General features: G+C 40.5%; 2 protein-coding genes across 2 annotated transcripts in view; both read right to left on the reverse strand.

Moving 5' to 3' along the window:
- LOC128812973 (hydrocephalus-inducing protein homolog) overlaps positions 1–22,108 on the reverse strand; it is a 54,478-nt gene that overhangs the window by 22,679 nt on the left and 9,691 nt on the right. The window lies entirely within an intron of this gene.
- LOC128812873 (hypoxanthine-guanine phosphoribosyltransferase-like) lies at positions 292–8,285 on the reverse strand. The gene is made up of 9 exons (XM_053987531.1): positions 8,268–8,285; positions 5,009–5,115; positions 4,376–4,559; positions 3,971–4,036; positions 3,410–3,427; positions 3,131–3,213; positions 2,077–2,123; positions 1,322–1,398; positions 292–309 (listed from the first exon to the last, which is right to left on the reverse strand). Exons 1-8 carry the CDS (start codon positions 8,283–8,285, stop codon positions 1,346–1,348), a joined length of 576 nt encoding a protein of 191 aa, XP_053843506.1. The 3' UTR covers positions 292–309; positions 1,322–1,345.

The following is a 22,108-nucleotide window of genomic DNA, read 5'->3' on the forward strand; positions in this document are numbered from 1 at the left end:
AAGACTGATTTTCAGTTGTATTCCTAGCACTGTAATAAAAACACACTAGAACCAGAATTGTTGCAAGTTTCCCGCTTACAGTAAACTTGATATTTCAATATTCTTTCCAAGTTTGTAATATATATGATTTCTTAGGTTTTAGGTTTTACATTTTTCAGATTCTGTGCTGCTTTAGTGTGTGGGTCTGGGCTTCATATTAGGGGATGGTGAGCTCTCTGCACAGAGCAGGCAGACAAAACAATTCCTTCTCTAGCTGGGGACCAAGGGCAACTGATCCAAATCCCAGGCCAAGAGCATAAACAACGTGGACTGAGGAGAGAAAAACAAGAAGGGTGGGACTTCATGGGCTAAAGCTGGAATTGGACAATTAACTCCAATATGCAGATGGGCCAGAACTGATCAAAGCGAGAGACCTTGTGACCGGTCGTGCGTTTTGTGACTGTTTTGGGTCTATCTTGGGTGCAGCCCTGGCTGGGCTCTTGTGCTGCCCGAGGTGGATCCATTGAGGCCTTTTAGCAAGTCCCTACTTTATTCTTTAGCTCTGTCCAGCCTCTGTTCCAGGTCAGCCTACACAAGGCATCATATAAAAACCCATATAGAAAGCCAAGTTCTTGATATTTCCTGAAGAACTTGGTTTGTTAAATTACTGCATTTGCCTTCATGCTGCTGAGCAATAGCACAGATTGTTTGTGTCTTCAGCAGAATTGGCTTGTCTTAGTAAGAAGACTTAGAAGTGAAAAACTTTCCGAGTTAACCAGAATTAAGGAAGTACATTTGACAATCCTATTCGTTTGTGATGTTTCCAAGTCTACTACTCTGTGCAGCCTAAGGAAGCTGTACTAGAATAAGGGAAGAGAGATCTTACAGACATGTTATCTGTAAGTATATGGAAAACCTTCACACGGAGCCCCTGCACAGCCACTTTAAAGACTTGGTGACAGAAGAGCAACATAGGATTGAACGAAGACAGACAAATATCCAATTAAAGTCAAATTACAAATTATTTTCTTTTCAGTTTGGGCCGCAGATTGTATGCTGCTCACCATCCTGGGGGTTCAGAATGTCCTGCAGCATGGCTGAGCCATGAGACTTGTGGAGTAGAATTATAAAAAGGTGAAGCACAAACATTTCTTATGCACCTACATTGCATTACCAAGTCGTCACCTTAAAAATGGTTTTGCTCTTTTAATGGAAGTTTATAGCTGGAATTGAAGGTTTTTTAATTGTTGAGAAGCTCTGAGTAGAAGCAAATATTCTTGCTGGGTACCTGTGGTAGGTAGGTACCTGATACCTGGCAGTGGAGGAATGTGCATGTACTTACATTTAAATCTCTGAAGTATTCATTCTAGTCAAGAGCGTATCCAACCACAAATTTATCTGGAATTTCAAAGCCTGTATCTGTAAGAAAATACAGTTCTTTTTATACTTCAGTGGTGTAAATAGCTTTTAAGTGCACAGTTGGTATTCAACACATACTTGAGCTAAGAGAAATAGGCGTCATCTCTTTCAGGGTGCTTCCTTAAGAATCCGAGCTGCAAATTGATGACAGATGGTAGAATCTAAACCATTCCCGTCAATCAGTAATATAATTAAGGTGTTAAGAGAATGATTTTTATTAACAAAATAATTGTTTAAAACCTAGTTATGAGTTAGTCCTGGGAGAGGAGAAAAGGAGTGAGATTTTACTTGAGTGAAAGGAGATGAACTTTGATTCAGTAGGACTTTTCAGTTTGGAAACAAGGCAAGTTTAATAATGCCAAATGTCAAAACAAATGCCCTCTGGGGTCAAAGCAGAGCAAAACACAATTAAGGTTTAATTCTGTTTTTGCTATCTGAATAGTTAAATTTGTATATCAAGTAACTAAATCTGCGCTCAGGAAATAAAGAAGGTGGTCATGAGGCCTTAGGATGGTGTAGCTAGTCATTAGATCACAAGCTTTTATGTAGTTTCTCCCCATTTCTCTTGGCCTTCATGAAACTTATGTGCCATTTGTCAGATGTGCTGCCTGAAGTGAAATTACAAGACTGTGCTTTGGAAAATACAGGAAAAAAATACTAGAAAAACATGATACTTACAGTCTGGTCTGTAACCTGGACTCTGACGTGTCCTTTTAACGAGCAGGCTGTAAGGCAGAGCAGAGAAGGTTGGTTTTTAAAATATGTCTTGCTCGAAGTTGTAAACTTCCATTCTGCCATGTCTCCCCATTAAGATTCTAAAATCATGCACTTAAATTAAAACAGTGAGATTATTGCACAGAAAGAAGTAGTGTTCAGCCTCATAGTGGAGGGAGAAGCAAAGGCTCTGATCTAGGTTCATTCTTTATGTTCAAGTGGCTCGACTTTGTATTCAGTTCCCTTCAATCCTGTGTCTCTGATCTTTCCCCTTCCATGCAGCAATGTCTCAGGACACTAGAATAGCACAGAGGGGGAAGCATGTCCAAGTGGCTGGTAATGATTTTAGTGGGGTGGGAGGGAGGGAGGGAGGGAGGGAGAAAAGGACAATTTCTTCTGCAAAATCATTTCTATTCTTGGTTTGCCTGTGCACTTCAGAAGAAATTGAGAACCTCCTGGACAGTCACTAGAAGGACTGTCTGAATAACTGATGCTTAATTCAACTGTTTTTATAAAGCATTGTGGTTACTTGACAGAAGCAGGGATATTCCACAAAATTCCTTTTAGAGATCGACTAAAAGCAGATCTAAAATGCTACATGAAGTCATCTTCCAAGTGCTGTCAGACTCTTAGATTCTGGAAACTTCTACGGTATATTAAGAAATATTCTGAGTGTTGTCATTCTAGTATTGAGACAACTGGAGGTGGTGTTAGAAAACCTATGGAAAGAGATTATTTTCCTTCAAACATAAAGTAAGAAACAGAATCCATGAGACTTTATGGACTACACGGAAAGAACCGTAAAACCTTTTTTTATTAATTTGAGCGTTGAAGATGGTAGTGCATAGGTAAATTTCCCAGTTTAAAAAACACTTAATTTTTCAGCAGCTAGATAAGGATTACTTCCTGCATTTGCTTCCTCCCCCCCAAACTTCAAGCCAAACAAGCACCTGTCAGCATACATTGACTATTCACTCAAATGAGTTGAATATATTAGTTAGTGGCTATATCCTTGTACCTTACAACTTTTACCATCCTTGGTTTCTTGTCTTTTATTTTTGAAAGCAGTGCTTTCATTGTTCTCCCAGTCTCAATAATGTCCTGAAAGAGATAAAAAAAATAAATTATCCTTCAAGTCTGAAAGGAAAACCAGACTGTCAGTGGATTAAATTAGAGCATAACAACCTGGCAGCCCAGTAACATAATTAATTATTATTTTATATGTCATATGTATTAATTTGAAAAGAAGGGAGAAAAAAATCCATGTCATTCCACCCCTCGTTCAGTCATTACTTACCTCTACTACTAACACATTCTGGAAGAGATTACACAGGGAAAGAAGGAAAGAAAAGAAAATACTTAAATGCCAATTTTCAGCACATTATACAGACAAGAAAAGCACACTAAAACCCTCAGTTACAAGGAAGTTGCACTGATTTTCAGAGGAGATTGTCATTTTTACTACTGACTTTACTCTGGCGCTTTCCGAAGAGCCTTTCTGTAAGTATTTATGAAAGCTTAAAATGTGGTGATAAATGCAGCTATGTCAGATGTAGATATTGCTCTATGTAAAGCACTTGTATTCTAGAGCCACACTGAATGAGTCAGTTTAGGATGGTTCACTTCTGGGCATTCTGAGATTAAATGGGGAATAGGATCTTTGGGAGCAGTCATTACTGATCACTTCAAGTTTCCACTGAGATCAGTGGGAATTATTCACTGTTTCAAAGCCCAACATTTTAAATCAGTGTTAAGTGGCTGGAAGTATGCAGTATCAAAATCTTAATAAAGATGGATTTCCTGGAAAATACACAAGACCAGTTGTTTCCCTTTAAAAGGTGAAGATGCTAATTCATACCTTCCCATTTAGTGCAGACAGTTCCTCTCCAACAAAACTGATTTTTTTTTCTGCAGGTGAATCATTCTAGAAGGAGAAAGAAGAGATGGAAGTCACATAAACATGCCCAAAAGTGTTATCCTGTATTTGTTTGAAAGGTGTGCTGCTCTTGCTTTTTGCAAGAGGAGGGAGTATGAGATCTGCCCCTGGCTTTGTCCTGTTGAGTGTTCTGCTATATGTTTGTTCCAGTGAATGTGTAATATCCACCCTTTGGGGAAGATCAGTAAATCAGTTCCTTTTTAGTATGTAATTTGGACAGGATGTATGCATCAACTCAATTTTTATATACATAAACTCAAACTACCAGTATTTAGAATGCCAGTCTATGGAGAGAGTCAATTTTCCAAAGAAAAGAAAGTTGCTTACACAGTAGCTTTTTATTCTGACAAAATCCACGGTAACAGGCACAGATTTATCACCATTTTGATTTAGTGCTTTTACATGGTCCAGCAAATCAGCAAAGAATTTATAGCCTCCTTTAAGGACACATAGTGCAACAATGTGATGACTTCCCATGTCCTGCATGATATCTCTAGCCAAATGTTCTGTCCTGTGAGAAAAAAAAAAAAAAAATAGAAGGAATTCTGGAAAGTGTTCTGTATATCTAGTTGTTTGTCCATATATTAAGCAATGTTCAAGTAAAAATTGTAAAAATTTTCATCTTGCTGTTATGTTTTTATAGCTAGCAAATTGTGACCACAGCAAGTCATAGGAAAGTTAGTTACATATTTGCGCAGCACAAGCTGATTTAACCCATAAACCTTAATATTGCGGGATAGGTAGTTTTAAAGATACTTGAGGGAACATGGAAGCTTAACTGGGCTTGTGGAGGAATCCTCTCCATAAACTCCCTCTTGCACTAGACTTCAGGACAGAAGTGTTAGGCTGCAGGGTTTCCATGTTTCTCATGGGCTGCACAGGGCAAGGACCTCAATCTTTTCATTTGGAGGGACAAAAATTTGCACCACTGTCCCTAATCTTTTCTGTTTACCCTCATACCTGTCCAGGATGAGTCCATGAGGAATGAAGACTCTTTCTAAATCTTCTTCATAATGCTTTGGAATGCAAAACAGATTTTTGTTGTAGCCGCTTTCCTCATCTCTTATCTGCAAGGGAAAGGGAAGTAAGTCTAAAACTAGCAACAAAGCCGTACAAGGAAAAGCTTCCAGTCTCTGATAGTGTGAAGAAAAAATTCCTCCACCACAATAATATGTCAAAATAAAACTATTTCTGAGAGTGTTTGATCTTTCTGCTAGAACTGTTCACAATCTGATAACTCAGGAGCTGGTGGCTGAGTTGTGAATGGAGTTGTGAATGGAGTTGTGAATGGATAAACAAGTACTTTGCCCCAGTCATTATGAAATAAATTATTGGCCATCATCAACTCCTTTAAAAAGGCACCCAAAGCAATAACAACCCCCCCTCTTGTTCCATTTGCTGTTCTGCAGAGCTCAGTAGCTTGCTCATGTGGTAGATAAGTGAAAATTAAAATGTAAGTCAAGGAGATTGAGATTACAGGTCAGCATGTGACTTTGAGGTGCTGCTCTACCTTGATCATCATTTTCCACTGTGTAAAAGAGAAAGCTCTGCCTCCTAAGAGTGAATTCACAGCTGAACTTTTGACATTCCAACCATTAGCTGTCTCAGAGGACAAGGGAGATGGCTCACCCCAAAGGAGAAGCTTTGGGATGGCAGTGGGAGGAGGGGAAGCTGCAGAGGGTGCCCACAGGTGGGAAGCAGTTATGCTGTTTGCCCTGGAGCAGTGTTCTTCATCATGGCTGGGGACTGGCCAGGGCTACATCCCACAGATCTGGACCTTAACCCTTTTGCCTCCAGGATTTTGGGTTACAGTTCTTTATTCAACATGCTGGTTTCAGGCTGTTGCACCCAGAGATGTCTGCATGTCTAGAAGAGCCATAATCTCCATTTGGGTTTCTCTTCTGGCCCCAGACAGATTGGTGTCTTTGGATTCTACCTCCCTTCAAGACCTTGATGGATGCTTTGTTCATTTATTAAGTGGTGGTACAAAACCAGGCAAGGCAACATATAAGGAAGTAGAAAGAATTGTGAGTAAGATTAATATATAAGTTCTAGAAATAAATTAGGAAAACACCCTCAAATTCATGAGATTTTGTCACACCTGATACTGCCCTGCTGTTGTTAAAAATACAGAATTAACTGAAAGAAAAATTCAGAGCTGGCTCAAAGCTTCAACGGTGAAAAATAGGTTATGTACATACCAGTTACCTTCCACAGAACTCAGTAAAGCATCTTGCTAAAAGCTCAGAGCTGTGGATTCGGCAGTAATAGCATAAAGTATTGCTAACCACAAGTTAACACCTGCAAACTCTTTAGACAGTTGAATTGTTTTTAATTCTCCTTTTCTTTGGCATAGGAGAGATAAGTGCTTAGGAAGAAAAGAAAATGGACTGTATGAAACAGTAGTAGGTTATCACTTGCAAAACTCATGGCAGCCAAAAATGAAATAACCAATTACTGCCATTTATTTTAAATTGGCCACAAATAGCTTCCTGCATTTAAAGATAAAACTAGAGACAGGTGTTAAAGGAAATTTCAGAAAACAGATTGTAGTAGCACAAGGCAATGGATATAGAAGCTGATCCTGGCTGGACTAAACATATTCTGCAAGTACTCAAAATTGATTGGCCCTAATGGTCCAAGACCATGCAGAATGACCTCGCAGCTGAGCCCTGGGTGGGTGGCAGCAGTTCTGTTCTGCCTGGTTTAGTTACTATTTTCTTCGTGGCTGAAGTCAGTGAAGTGAAAGCATAAGTACAGCATTGGTTTTAGATCGGGTTTGTTCCTGCCTCATTGGCTGTGGAGAGACGCTGGCAGTGACACCGGGATTGGCTGGGTCGGGCTGTGCCACAGCACCAAGAGCAGCCTTAGTGAGTGCAGAGCTGCTCATGGCTTGATGTTGGATTAACCCATCTGTACAGCTCGAATTTCTCCCTCTGGGAGGCTGCTAGTGATGAATACACAGGCAGGGTATGAGATTCTGACTTAAATAGAAGCATTGGTTAAAGACAATGATTATTTGAGACTACTGGTACACATAAACATCATTATCATTTGAAGTATCAAAAAAAAGCACCTTTAAGGATAGTCACTGACGCCAGTATAAAAAGTGCTGTTTGTTTTGTTGTTGGGTTTTGGTTTATTTTGTCTCCAAGATTCCCATGTCTATTGCATTCTACTTAACGGCAGCTTAAAAGCAGTGATAATGCCCCCTGCAATTTGAGCAGCTTCTTTTGCCTAATTGTGATACTGATTGCAGTATTTAATGGACTTCAGCTTTACAGTCTGCTTTTGCATTTATAAATGCACAGCATTTCTTCTGCACAGCAAGTTAAAGATCAGCCTTTTGCCAAAGCTGAGCTTCCTGCTGCACTTGATTAGTGACAGCACAGCTGCTTCAACTCAAGTGAGGGATGAGTTTGTCTGTGTGGATGTAACTGTGAAATAAAGGTAATCTTGAGGCATATAGGTGTGCACAGTCATTACTGCTTAAAGCTACTCCAGCAGTGCAGCTTTATAGCTGTTACTTGGTTTAACAACTCTGTTCATTGAGAATCTTGGGTACAAACAAGATCTTCTACAACAATAGCCTCTGTGTGAAGCATTTTTTAAAGCCTAATGAAAAGTTCAAAACCAGAACTTTAAGGATTGCATCCGTTTGAGCACCACATCACCACGGCAACCTGCCTTACAGGCTCATTAAAGCCTTTGCATTGTTGAATATTGCCTTGGCATATACTGAATAATACAGTGACAGCCCATAATAATAAAGCAATCTACTCAACTATCATACAAAATCATTAAATTCTTAAATAATGAGTTTATAACTTGAAGAATTAGTTGTCTCATTTAGTTTCAGTCTCATCTGTCCAATTACTGATGTAAGTGTCTGAGTTTAAGTGGAAAAAACAACAAAACTAAGTAGAGCAATTTTGTACAGTAGAGAAATCAATAACTATTGTTCCATCAGCACAGAATGAAAGAATGTGAATATAGGTATGCTAAAGTCAAATAATGTCATGCCTTTGTAGAAAAGTGAGTCTATCCAGACGCCTCTGCTCTGAAAGCCATCTTTTCTGCTGAGCAAATATAAGAACCAAAGCCTTTCATTAGCCAGTGTTTCTAATGTTCTGCTATTTTTGCTGAAGCTGACCTTTCCCCCCCAGCCAAAGCTCCCTTCAGGCAAATAACCAAACACAAGGACTTTATGCTTTCTTACCTGCAGTCCATGAGCCATAATCCCTCTTTGAAGGATGCTCTTGCAGAATGAGTTGGTGTTACTACTGCAGTTTGGCTTGCTCTATTTTAATCTTTCAGTCAGACCATGACTTGCTTCTAGAAGGTCAAAACTGCCATCTTTCCTGCAGGAAGCATTACTTCCTTCTGCTTATGTACTGACATCACGATCCCAGGTTCTTACCTAATCAGATTAACCAGAAATAAAATGAGTTTGAGCCTTGCTGTAACCAATGAGAATAAAGATGTGGGGAAGGAGGGAGATGCAAAAGAGAAGCTCATGAGTCAAATTAATGGGAAGGACTATGTAGAATCTGAGGTGGGGTTTTTAACTGCAAACACACATCAGATATTTGGTTGTAGCCGGTGGTAAATCAGTGGTGTATGTGTAAAAGGTAAGGTTGTATACCATTTTCTTACAGAGTGTTTACACAATCCATTGTTGTGATGAAGTCCATGTCTTTTAAAAATTCATGTTATAACTTGCTGTCAGAAAATAAAGCAGACAAAGCCCGTTTTTAAAAGGATCTTGAAGGAGAAGTCTGCAGCTGTTGAGATGTGGTGAACCCTGTCGATCATTCTTCCAGGTCATCCTTTCATAAAACGAGAGGGTGATAGTTCCAGTAACATGCTTCACATCATTTAAAATCAAATCATGCTGACATTTCCTGTAATCTGATTAATCTACAAAGCTGCACTATTATCTGGGATTAACATGAAAGCCTGAAAGTTCTAAAAATTAATCCTACTTGCAAAATGAGCTAAAACCAGCTTGCATGCAACATATTACAGGATGTTCTTACTAGATGGAGTATATTTTATTAATTCAACTAGTTTAGTGTTCTCTTGGTGAGGGAGCACAGTAGCTAATGAGAGGAGATTTTTCTTGTTTCTTTGTAGCCTCACAGTTGCGCTTCAGGTTGTGGCTGGTGACACTTGGGATAATGTAGAAAATCTGTTCCAGTGGATTAATGGGCATATCCACATCTTAAGTGAGACATTAAATACTAGTTCTCTTGGGAACTGTTAGTGCCTTGAGGCTACCTGACCCCTATTTGATGTAGTCAGCAGAACCTTCCTTCAATGAATTCCCTACTGTATTTCCTATACGCCTGTGAGCTCCATATCCTGAGAAAAGCCTTGCTTTTCTAATTCCTAGAGTAAGGTGGGCCTTTCTAGCTGACACGTTTGTTGGTTGATTCTCATGTAGTTTTCCACATTTAAACAGAGTTTAGCCTAGTTTTGCTAAAATCAACAGCTTGAATGCAGCTACTTGTTTAAAGCCTCTTTCTAATCAAGGCATTAATTATTGACACTACTCTCACTTTACCATTTTCAGCAGTCAAACTGAGCACAGTGTCTGAAATTATAGTGAAAAAATAAATACTGTATGCATATCTCATGTGATCTGTAGCTCACAGCTTAGCTGTGCCCTGTTTCAAAATACCCTGTTCTTCTCTGTATGATGGACTTTTTGGTGTATTTAATCTCTGTATAGGAAAACCTTGGCTAGAGATTACTCCTTCTTGGCATTACTCCTTCTTGGATTTTTCCTTCCTGCTCTCTGAACAGGCCACTTGAAAAATATTCTCACATGGAATATATTTGCTTTGGTTCTGGATATTAGAAGGCCAGGTTTGCTGTGTAAATTTTATAACTCCCTGTTTTTTTTTTTACTTGAGGAAGGTTTGATTCCCTATTGCTCACATTTCTAGAAACTGTACATTGGAACTTGCAAATCTTTGTGTCTCCTTTAGGCACTGTGCTCTTAGATCTGACCTGAACTGAACCCAGTTCTAAAGTCCTGTTTAATTCTGTTTCAGAAAAGGGTTGTAGAAAATTCTTCTCACTGACTTACTTTTGTGTTTTGGCTGCATGGGGAATATTAGAGTGACAAATGAGCAGTGACATTATTGCTTAGAGCCCATGTTTACTCTTTCATTAAACTTTAAGCTGGTTTAAGAAGTCTCTGCCTACTCTATTTGGAAACTACTTCCCAGATCATATTGGTTCAAATGAATTTAGGCTTCTCAGTAAATTTCACAGAACCATGATAGTAATCACACACCACAATCACCTGTTTTATTGTCACATTCTGAAGAAAAAAAAATACTCACAGGTAAAATGTTCATGCTACAACAGCCGTTTGTCATTGCTGAATAATGAAAATAGAATGTAGCCAGCTGGCATCCTTGGATGGCTTCTCTGTTGTAAGTTATGCGAACATACTCCCATAGGAAAGAACAAAAAAGTTTAGGTGTATATGTATTTGTTCCATATGGGAGCCCCAAGTGCATCATTTTAAAATTAAGTGTTAATTTTAAACCAAATCAGGTTTCAATCTCTTGCCCTGCTCTAGATAATAGGAATGCTGAAAGACCCACTAAGTGTAGCCCACACAAACAGACTGGAAATTAATTAGATCAGCACTGATAGCTTGGTAAAAGCAGCCAGTCCATAGAGAACAACGGTGCTCCTGGCCTTGCATCTATTCCCAGAACTACTGAATCAGTAACTCCTTTTCTCAGGACGTGATTTTGCTGTTTCCATAGCTGAGTTGTTAAACAGGTTTACATTCTATTACAGTTCGGAGTGGCCGGCCTTGAGACTGCTGCGATCATTTTAAAGGTCCTCCAGAAACACTGCATGACCGCTGATAACGCATTTAATTGAACTAAACTCATCTCCTATTAGTTCTTCGCGTCCGGAAGGCGGGCGCGGGCGGCTGGATGTGCCGTGCGGCGGCGCTTCGGTCCCGGGCGCTGCCGAGCGAGCCCGGGCTGTGCCGCGAGAGGGCAGCGCCGGCCAAGGGAGCGGCGCGGGCGGCCGAGCGCCTGCGGCTCAGCCCGGGCATCGGGGAGAGGTCCTGCGTCCCCCAGAGGGTGCTGGCACTGCCCAGGCTCCCCGGGGAATGGGCACGGCCCCGAGGCTGCCAGAGCGTTCGGACAGCGCTGCCAGGGATGCTCAGGGGGGATTGCTGGGGCAGGGACGGGAGCTGGATGATCACACGGAGAAGGGCCGTTTCCAAGGAAGGGCGTGTAGCGGCAGGACGTTAGCTCAGTTGGTTGGAACATGGCGTTAATAACGCCAAGGTTGTGGGTTTGGACCCTATATGGGTCATTCGCTTCAGAGCTGGACTTGCTGATCCTTGTGGGTCCCTTCCCACTCAGAATATTCTGCGATCCTGTGACACGGGGGAATGGATTCCTACCGACAGAGCGTAGGTGTAGATGAGATACTGGGAAGAAATTTGTGACAACGAAGCTTGGTGAGACCCTGGCACAGGGTGGCCAGAGCAGCCCTGGATCCCTGGCAGTGCCCAAGCTTGGAGCACCCCCTGGGATAGTGGAAGGGGTCCCTGCCCGTGGCCCCTTCCAACCTGAACCATTCCAGAATTCAGTGATTCTGTCATGCCTGCTGGTCCCTTCCAGCTCGGACTATTCTGTGATTCTGCAAAATATTTACACCAGTTCCAAACTTGTATAATTGTGGTTTACAGGAAAACTGCTCTGATCTGTACCACTGAAGACCTGATCCATAGGCTCCAAGTTCCTAGTGCCTGCTAAAACCTTCAATTAAAACTCAGCACTTGTATTCAGTGGCTGATGGGTTATTAGACAAACTGATCAACACATTTTGCAATGGCTAGCTTTCAGTAAGCCCATGCCCATCCTAAATCTATTTTTTTTTTTTTTCTTGGACTTTGAATTCTTAGATAAGACCAGCTGCTTAATTGGTTTGCAAAAAAAAAAAAAAAAAAAAAAAAAAATGTTTGGAAAAACCACACTGCACATTCCACGGTAAACAGTGCATGTTTACAATTAAAGACTAGAAGCAGTTACACAAATTTCAGTCTCCTTATGTACTGCTTTAGATGGTGTAGTTTTTTAATGTAGAAAATTTCACTAATATGAGCCTTCATACTTTCCTAATCTATTTTCTCTCTGGCCTGAGACTTTATTACTTTACTGAAATAGAAAAGTGATATAAATCTCATTCAGTATTGGAGATTTATAAATGTTGTGCATGAAAATGTTTTGCTTTTACAACTCAGCTGATAACCACAACAAACAATCAATAACCCTAGGAAACACAGACTGCTGGATGTCAGAACTGTAGAAGATTACCTGGATTTTAAATTAGAATAATTCTTGAAAATATCCTGACACCAGTTCAGAAGGAGATGAATGATACATTTTTCAAGCTCAGAAAATCTGATGGCCAGCATGGAGGAAAAGTGCAGTATTTATTAACAAAGTCTTTGAGGCCCTAACAGAAATGGTGGAGTGACTGTTTGAAGGGAAACCTTTATATACCTTTTGCTACATTTGGTTTGTAGATAGGAGAAATGTTTCCGTCTCCTGGACTGTCTTATGTTAGAAAGTCATTTTGAGAGAGGATCTGATTAGGACTGGGGCAGCAGAGCAGAGACAAGGAATCAGGACTTCTGGATTTTATTCCCAGCTCAGACACACAGTTTATTTACTGTATACCCGTGGCAAATTTATTTTCCCGACTGCTCCTGCTGTACCTCTGACCTCCCTCTGTGCCTGCTTTCCCCCTCTGCCTCTTGTAATCAGCTGACCTCAGTGCTTGAGTCTTCTCTGCCCTGGGCTGCACAGTCCTTGCCAGTTTTGGGGACACGCCTTCCAAGAAGCCCCATTGCTGCCATCACTGGTGGTCAAATGCATGATTTGGTAGAAGATTGTGACCTGTTTCCTTGCACGTGAAGCTGCAGTTGTTGCAGTTCAACGCGTCTGTGAGCAAACAGGAGCTGCTCCGTGCCTGCCATGGTGTGCAGTGTGTCTGATCCCGTTCCCCCACCCCCCTACAGCTGGATGGGCTCTTTCACCTCGGGAGCAATGGGTGGTCTGGGAAGCAGCCTGCTCTGCTCTTGGGGAGCTGGACTCATCTCCACTACAGAGATGTTTAATAAAAATATTTGTTAAACAATGGCTTTATCTGAGTGTGTGATCACGGCTGTTTTATTTTAGCAACGTAACAGCAATAACAATTAAATCCATATTTCTCCTTGGATATTTATTTTCCTGAATTGATTCTCTGTGCTGTGAAAGAATTCGGTGTGAATTGCTGAGTTAAAATAGAACTGCTTGCAGTGGATTTCAGATTGCTTGTATTACCTTACTATGATTCTTCTATTACTTGAGACATTAAGCCAGTATAAAAATACATACCACAGAGAGTCCATGCTTTGAAATGTTCTAAAACTCTTCTTCATAATCACTATTTTTAATTCTTAACATAATTCTATTCTGCAAAGCCATGTTTGACTCTTAGGAGAGCTAAGTGCCATATTCCCATGACAGCATGTAAGAAAAATGTGGACTATGCATTTTAATAAGATTTAAAAAAGATTCCTTTTACAATACCATGCAACTACTGCATTCAAGTGAAGATAGCTCATCTCTAGATCTCAGTTTTATAAACCCATCTATTTCAGTGTTGCCAATGCCTTCTGTTGAGATGTTGAATATTGAAGATGACACTTTTGTAGGAACTGGCTTAGAAAGATTTTACTGCTGCTACTTGTGTTCCTTACAGGCCCTGGCTGTGGGACCCACCTCCAGTGCCATTGGCTGTGCAGGCTTGCCCACAATGTGAAAAGCCAATTCAGCACAGTTTCCTGTTGCAGTGTGCAGCTACGCAAACGGAGCAAAAAGGCTTTGTGAATTTGAGATGGGAGTTTCTGTTTCCTAAACCTAAAGCTGGAGTTTCTATTCTGTATTTTTACGTGCATTCATCCTTCCCCCTGGAGTTATTCCCATTGGATTTTACCTGTAATGTATTCACACTGGGCATTGTTCTATTGGTTTCACCTTATCTCTTATTTTCCCCTATAAAACCTTTGTCTGGACCCCTGATCGTGGTCACTTGTACGTGCGGCGATCGGGCAAATACAACCTACTTTAGACTGCACAACAAGTGTCCAACCTCTTGAGTCTCTTTATCCCGGTCTTGATCACGCTCTCTAAACAGCTCTGTCCGTATCAGACGAACCCACAAAGGTGTTTGTTGCCTCTCTCTCTCGCCGGCGGCTCCCGGAAGCGCCTGGCCAGCGCTCCGGGAAAGCGGACCGGGCGAAAACAAGGAAGTCGGAGAGAGAAGAAAAGAACGAAAAGCAGCAGTTTCCTAAGACAGCGGAGGGAGCAAAGAGAAAGTTTCTGTAACTGATTCTTAAGATTTCAATTCCTTTGTCAGACACAAAATATCTTTTTTCAACATAGATCACTTTTATCCCCATTAGAGATAATAAAAAGTCCTCCCTTAACTGAAATGAAGGGGTTATGCCCTGAATGCACATTTCTTTTGGAGTCCTCGGCAGCAAAATGTCCAGAAATGCAGAGCAGTGCACCCCATTTTTATCCTGCATACAATGACCCAAATTTAGGTCATTGCTTTTCTTCAGTCTTACACAACCTATATCTCAGAATGGCAGATTTTATATCTTCTTAACACATATATTTTGCTAACATAAAACTAAACATGGCTGCTTCATGGCAGTTGACAGCTGTCACTGGAACAGGACAGGAAACTGGAAAGATGATGGAGTTTTCTTACTTTTGTCTTTGGATTACTCTCAAGCAAATCCTCTGGTGTTAATCAATAATATAGATTTCTCATGAAGCCCCCTTAGGCAAATTTTTAAAAAATAAGTAATTCTGAAAAAGAGTAAGTTCTCAGTGGTGATATTTCTGAAACTGACTTACTTGTCCTTTCAAAAATACTTTGTTAGTGTTTAGAAAAGGTGCAAACCCCAGTCATCATTGTAACAAGTGTGTTTGCCCCTGCTTTCCTTCTGAAGCCACCATTTTAATCTGGTGAAGGGGCAAATTTTGTTTATGTAAAATATATAAAGGGGTACAATTTAAATTTGCTGTTGCACATGGTCATATGGGAAATACAGATTTATCCTACGTAGACCCATACATTTAACATGGGACTACATATGAAATATTTGCTAGAAGCCATCTCATTGACGTCAGTTAGGTTTTTAAGGGATTTAAGCAAATAGAGCACACCTCTCAGCATTTCTGAATTCATTAGCCTTCCACTGACAGCCTGCTCCTATTCTCCAGTCAGTATGCCCCAGGTTTTCAGGCCTAAGTATTGGAATTACTTGTATATCACCTGTAATCTGACCACAATTTGAAAAATGAGCATGTAGTTTTGTGATTACGCAGAGAGAAGTAGGTTATATAAAAGGTCCTTCATGAAACACATTTCTTCATGCTTCCCCTATGTCATATAATGGTCTTGATCTGTGGGAAAAGTAATAAAACCCAAATCTGAGTGGTTGAAAATTAGTGCAGTTCTACTGTAGTTAATCTACATATACTTTAAGATGTGTATTCACTGATAGTTAAACTTATGCAACAGACTGTTTAAAGAGTAGAATTAATTTAATTAGTTATCTAAATTTTAACCCTCAAATGATACTAATATTTAAAATCTAATAGTTAAGGCTTGTGCTTGTTTATGTCAAGTTGTTGTGCTTGAAAGAGATTTATAAAATCCACATTTTTAATTTATAAACAGTCTCGTTTCATCTAAAAATGTTTATCCCATTTTCCAGTCTGAAACACTGCTGTACTTGCACTGCTCTTGTGTGCCCCAAACTCAGCAAAATTAATTCCCTATTCACTCCGATGATGACAGCGAGTATGTTATTCAATGAGAACAAGTTGGGTTTGTTTCCAGCTCTCCTTGAGGCACCTTGGCTCAGAGCAGAGACCTTGTGTGTCACCAAAAGGGTCTTGCAGGCCTGTTAATCAGAGCCACGTAAGTTGTCACGACACAGTGGACACAGCGACTGGCTTTCGCTCTGTTCAGCCCTTCACAAGAGCAGGTCATAATGAAGCTAAAAACCATGGTTGAATATTAATGAGGGCAATTCATTCTTCACTCCTCATCTAGTCTTTTGCACGTTTCATTTGAGTGTATGCCAAAACTGACATAAAGCTAATAACTCAGAGGGAGCCCCCTTACGTAACGCTGTGCGATGCCCTCCCGTGACATGGCAATTTACTTGTCTTTCTTTGTGCATTGCTGCTGCTGTAAACGTGCATTTCAGAAAGGGCCATGCAGCACTGACTGGGAAAATCCGACTTTGTAGAAGATGTGATGTAGCGGTAATGAAGAGAAACCAGAATGGGAGGCCGTGGGTTCAGATGCTGGCTGAAGATCACTCAGTCTGTCCACAAATCTAAAAATGCAGCACTGTGTGGTAAAGCTGGAAAATCTTTAATATTTTGGCTTTTAAGAAAAGAAGAAACTTAAAGTCATGGAAGACAGCTGTGATAATTTTGGTTATTTTTAGACATGTTAAATTTTCATTATAGCAATTTTTCTTTTAATTATCTTTTTAAACAGCTTCCATTGTAAAACATCACCCACCATGACTGGCTTTTCAAAAATGCCTTTTAATCAGTAGGGGTCCAATTTGGGAAAGCACAGAACTCTGCATTAAGGACTATCCCTCTTGAAGGCAGCTGAACCTTCAGGCCTGTGTTAAGGTTTCAGTCCAGCTTCACTCATGGTGCTGAAGAAGCTCAAATGATTGAGGCACAGAGTAAACTGGACCTGAAAACCCCTCATATGCAGCTTTGCTGCCTCTCATCTCCTAACAGGAATTGTGTGAGAGTGGCAGAAGGGAGACCTGTCCAGGTGTCATAGCCAGAAACTGGGACATTGAGAACTTCCCTTTTCCAGTTCAAAAAATTCCACAGACATGCTGCCAGTAAGAGGCTGTAGCAGCAGAGTTTTTGTATGGATAATATGGTGCATACAGTGAGTCTGCTCAGGAAAAACAAGACAAGCTGCTAAAAGAAAAATGAGTTTTGGACAGCTAGGGGGTATAATAGACCCATCACAGCTGTGTCAATGGGCTCAAAGCAAAGGCTTTGTGATTTAAAACACACAGTATGTTGTTATGTTTAACTGTATTTTTAAAAAATCCATCATCTCAAGCTGTGTTTTCTATCTGGAAGCTAGAAAAGGTTGAGGAGTTGGCTGCCAGGGACCAGCAGGGGACAACTGCTGCCTAAAGGAGCCAAGCAGGGTAACACATGGGCTGAGGTGAGTGAAACAGGTCTGGGGAGGGGACTGGGATCAACCAGGAGTTCAGATCACCTGGAAGGGTCATGGTGATGCCACAGCTCCAAGCTCAAGCTGGGAAGTCAATCCACAGATCAGGTCCAGTGCTTACCAGGCCAGCCCACAGCAACACGACAGATTCCTCCAAGTTGGGGACATGGGGACAGGTGCACGTGGACAGGGCTCTGACAAGGATGGGAGCCCAGTCCTGAGCTTGAAAGGAGCCACTGCACCCCCTGTGAGAGCAGCCATGGCCAGTGGGGCTGATGGGGCACGCAGGGGACCCAAGTGCAGCAGGTTTTCTCTCTAAAGAAGCCCTGAAGAGTCAGACTTGTAGTCAATCAGAAGAGAAAATCACAAATAAACCTTTGATAGGTTTTTAACATAATACTTGTACATGTCTGAAAGACTGAAAAAAATAGCAAAAAGTTACCAAGAGACTTACGAGGTCACACAAGATCTGTTCCAACCATAGAGGAAATAGTAATTCCCAAAAACTGGCATCTGATGACATTAACCATTCAGGTTTAGCATTGAGGCAGTGAGGTAATTAACAATCTTAATTTGTTTCTATCAAATACTTTGACAGCTCTGCATCTTCAGAAGAAGTGAGCAGATAAATGCCATGATGTAGCACGGGGCAGCTGGTTTGGATCCTTGTCCCCATATATGCTGGAAGAGCACTAGAGCATTTATTCCTGTGTAGGCATGTTCAGACAGCCCATCATCAGAAAGTTAACAGAAAGCAGATATAGCTCCCACATATGTGGAGCTACATACCTCCCAAGCATTGTCAGAGAAGTAATTTATACTTCTATGTGGACTTTTTTTTTTTTTCAGAAAGAAATTAAAAAGATCAACTTAATCTTTCATTTCCATGTCTTTCCCTGCTAATTTGGATCATGACAGATCTTTTATGTGTACTTTTGCATCCTGCACCTGTGTACAACAGCCTTTGAGAAGAGAGGGGGCAGGTTTCCCATAGCTCCCAGGACTTAATGGAACAGTGAAAACTTCAAAACTGAAGTAGTCCTGTAAGAGAAACTTCATGTAAGCACCTTCCTGAGAAATGGGAGATCTGCAAAAGGGAACTTCAAAAGTAGTATCTAAGAGACAGGAGTAACAATTGATATCCAACAAATAATTTATGTGGTGACCAATTTTTATGACAGTTCTAGATGTAACTTGTATGTTGCATGGCATTGTATATATTGTCATATATTGTATGGCATTGATTTTTTTATTCCCTTTCTACGGTTTTCTTCAGTGCTATTTGAAGGTAAAAAAAGGGTATTTTTTTTCCTTTTTGAATAATATATCTGGTTCCCAGATTTGCTGCCTTGATAGTAATATGTGTGTTTTATTGAACATCTCTGGATAAACTTCCTTACTTGCCATCCAAAGGGAGGACAAACCTGTCTGACAAACCTGAACTGTGATACAAGGATTGACCTAATCCCTCTTAGTCATGGCTAGGGATAACTTTGGGCCATGTTGTGATACCTTGCTGTAACTGACACTAGAGTTCCATTCCCATGTCTCATTTAAGAAGGAGTTCCTCTGCCTGTGTAACAATATGTGTGCAGGGACTCAGTGCTGGGCTTACAGGACAGACTGAAAATCCCCTCTGAGGAACAATCTATGACTGTTAATAGAGACATGACTGTGTGGCAAAGGCAGATTGAATTTCTCCCTTGTTTTAAAAGCAAAAAGAAGCAAATATTTTTCCAATGTTTACTCTGTCTTAATTTTTTAATAGGAAGCCTCTTTTTCCTTCTCTCAGATGATAGTGAGCTTCTTAAGATGGGGACTGTCTTTGGCTGGTGAGCAGATGATCTTAATGGAAGGTGATCGATCTTGTGCCATGATGATAAAACTGATGATAAAAGTGCTGCATTGGGTACAAGTCAAAGGAAGAAACTAATTGTCAAAGTATCAGGAAAAAATATGGAAGCTATTTTGTGCATATCTTTTGTTTGTTTGTTTGTTTGTTTGTTTTGTTTGTTTGTTTGTTTTGTTTCAGTGCATGTAGAAGAAGAAAATTAAGCAATATAAATTAAACAGTATTTTGTAGTGATATAAGTGTGAATGCAGTTAATTAGCACAGGGGAAATACGATCCTAAAAATAATGTTGGAAATGGAGTTTTGTTAAATAGATGAGAATGCTTTTGCTGGCTGTGTGACAAGCCCCAGTACAAGATGTCTAGTCTGTAGATTCCACCGCTGAGTAACTCATTGCCATAATTCATGTAAAACAATACAATTTTATCTTTCTCCTAATAAAATTAGGTACAAAATGGGTTTGTAGTGGAGCATTTATGCTGTCCTCTCTGCCCCAAAGGTCGGTGTATTGTCTGCATTAAATGTTTGAGTCATATTTGAAAGAAGAGTAACTGGATAAAAATGTCTGTGCTGGAAGTGTTTGCTTCCCAGGAGTGTAGGAGCTTGAGTGCTTAACCATAGTTCTGCAGCAGATGGTGAGCAGCCAAGCCACTAGAATGGGATGAGAATCTCTAATGTCAACTTTGCCTTCAGGGATGAAAACCTCTATTTTTTATAGGGAGGGGTCTTTCATCTGCAGTGCAGCAATACATGTTGTTCAGCTGCATTTTAACTAAATGGTTTTATTTCCTACAGCATATGAAGTGTCTGTTTTGGGATAATAAGAACTAGCATTTTTATGCATACAAGTCTGGTTCTGCTGAAATCAGTGGCAAGATGATTTGATTTCAGTGGAATCAAGGCTTAGGCAGTCCATTTCAATGTCAAATCACAATAGCAGGCATTTGTGCTTTGAGCAGTATCAGCAGTGTTCCATGCTGAATTATCAACAGCCTTCTGTATTTTTACAGCAAAATCACATCTTAGTTTCTGAGGTGGTGGGAAAAGGAATTCTGCTGGCTGGATGAAATCTGGAATGGTTTTGCTCTGAACCACTTGGGAGTCACAGGCCTGGAATGACAGGGTCAGGAGAGCAGAAACCATCCTGGTTTGGCATGAAAGAGGGGGGGCAGAGATGAGGGACACGGAAAACATCAAGATGTCTGAATAAACAAATGAGCTAGACTTTAGCTGGAGTAAATCTGAAAAGATGCAACAAATTCAGTGAAGCCTTCTCTGGTTTACTTCACAGACTTTCCAGGCTTTGACTGATCTATATCATACAGTGGTTCTTTTAAAGTTTATCCCATCTCTAATTATTTATCCCATCACTAATATTTGTTATATCTTAGGGTTTGACATGCACTTTTTGAGGCCTTTTAAGAACTGATTTTACCAAGAAACCACAGGATTCAGGATAATATGTTTTAGACTCTTTGGTGTCAGTGGTGGTTTTGTCTCTTTGAGGTTTGCTTTGTTCCCAGGTTGTGGGTTCAGTGGGAAAAGTCTTCATGTAGCATCTGGTTTTTCACTGCCTGTTACTTGCTGAAAAAAAACCATAGCATTTCCAAGTTGCAAATGAAAAGTGTATGCCCTGTCAGGAACCTTCCCTCATCCTTGCTAGAGTGCAGGTATGCTACCCAAATCCTCCTCAGAGCTCTCTTTTTATAAATAGTAGCCAAAGTACAAAAGGCAAGACTTAAACAAAACTGAACAAAAATATACCTTTGGATTTTAAGGTACTGTTAAATCTACAAAGTGAATTTGACAAGATTTAAAGGAGCAATGAAATATTATCTTTCAATGCAACATTTCTCTGCTCAGTTTCTTCTGAAAATATATGGTAGTGAAAGCACAATTCACTACGGAGAAAAAAAGGCTTTCTGCAAATGTTAGATACGGTTGGCTGCTCCTAGGAACCCTTCAGAGGTCCAGGCACATCAAGCTCAACGGTTTGTATATGGCCTTCATTGCAGCTTGAGGTTTTTAAAGCAGAGACACTGACCCTTCTCAGATGGACAAGAGTAACAACAGGGCACAACAGGCTTGGAAAGCAGCACTCACCTCAAAGCAGAAACTGGGCTGCTGGGTCTACAAGGGGTCTACAAGGGACGGCCACACTGAGCAAATGTTTGGCCAGTGTGTATTGAAATCTTCACAGGTACAACTCTTACAAACTCTCAATAATTCCTCACCACCAACAACCCCATGGCATCTTTTATCTTGCCTTAGACCCTTTGCCTTTCTAGAATACACCACCAAAACAACAACCTGAACCATGAAAGGAGCTCTGCAATGGAGCCACAGGATAAGACAGGAATAGCATCAAACTCCAGGCCTTCATGTTTTAACTAAAACTAACAGCAGCTGTCCCTCTAAAATAACTTTCCTTATCTGCCTGATGCTCTCTTACATTCTACAAATACTCTCTAATGCTTTAGGAACTACAAGTATGGAGTAAAGCACAACACTTTTGCCTTCAGGCAAACGTTTACAGCACAAGCACATTTTGGTCTCCTGAGTCATCACTTTTGCTTTGGGATATTGCAGGTTTGCTCGAAGCTGAGGTGCTGCTGACAGTTCTGAAGGCTTGTCGCTTTTAGAATGAGAATGCTGAAACAGAGCTGTCATTCCAATTTCACTGAAATGCCTCCTCCTTTTGAAAAACATTCAAATTAACAATGCCTCACTGGTAATCACTCTGTGATTCCCTCTTGCTCGTAGAGAAGCATCTAAAATAGAAAGTCTGCTAGGATTAATTAGTGCAGATGTTAATATGCCTTACATCCTTGCCAAAAATCATAAATGATTACCAAAAAGAATGCAGA

The sequence above is a fragment of the Vidua macroura genome, chromosome 11, assembly GCF_024509145.1.
Source record: "Vidua macroura isolate BioBank_ID:100142 chromosome 11, ASM2450914v1, whole genome shotgun sequence".
Lineage (NCBI taxonomy): Eukaryota > Metazoa > Chordata > Aves > Passeriformes > Viduidae > Vidua > Vidua macroura.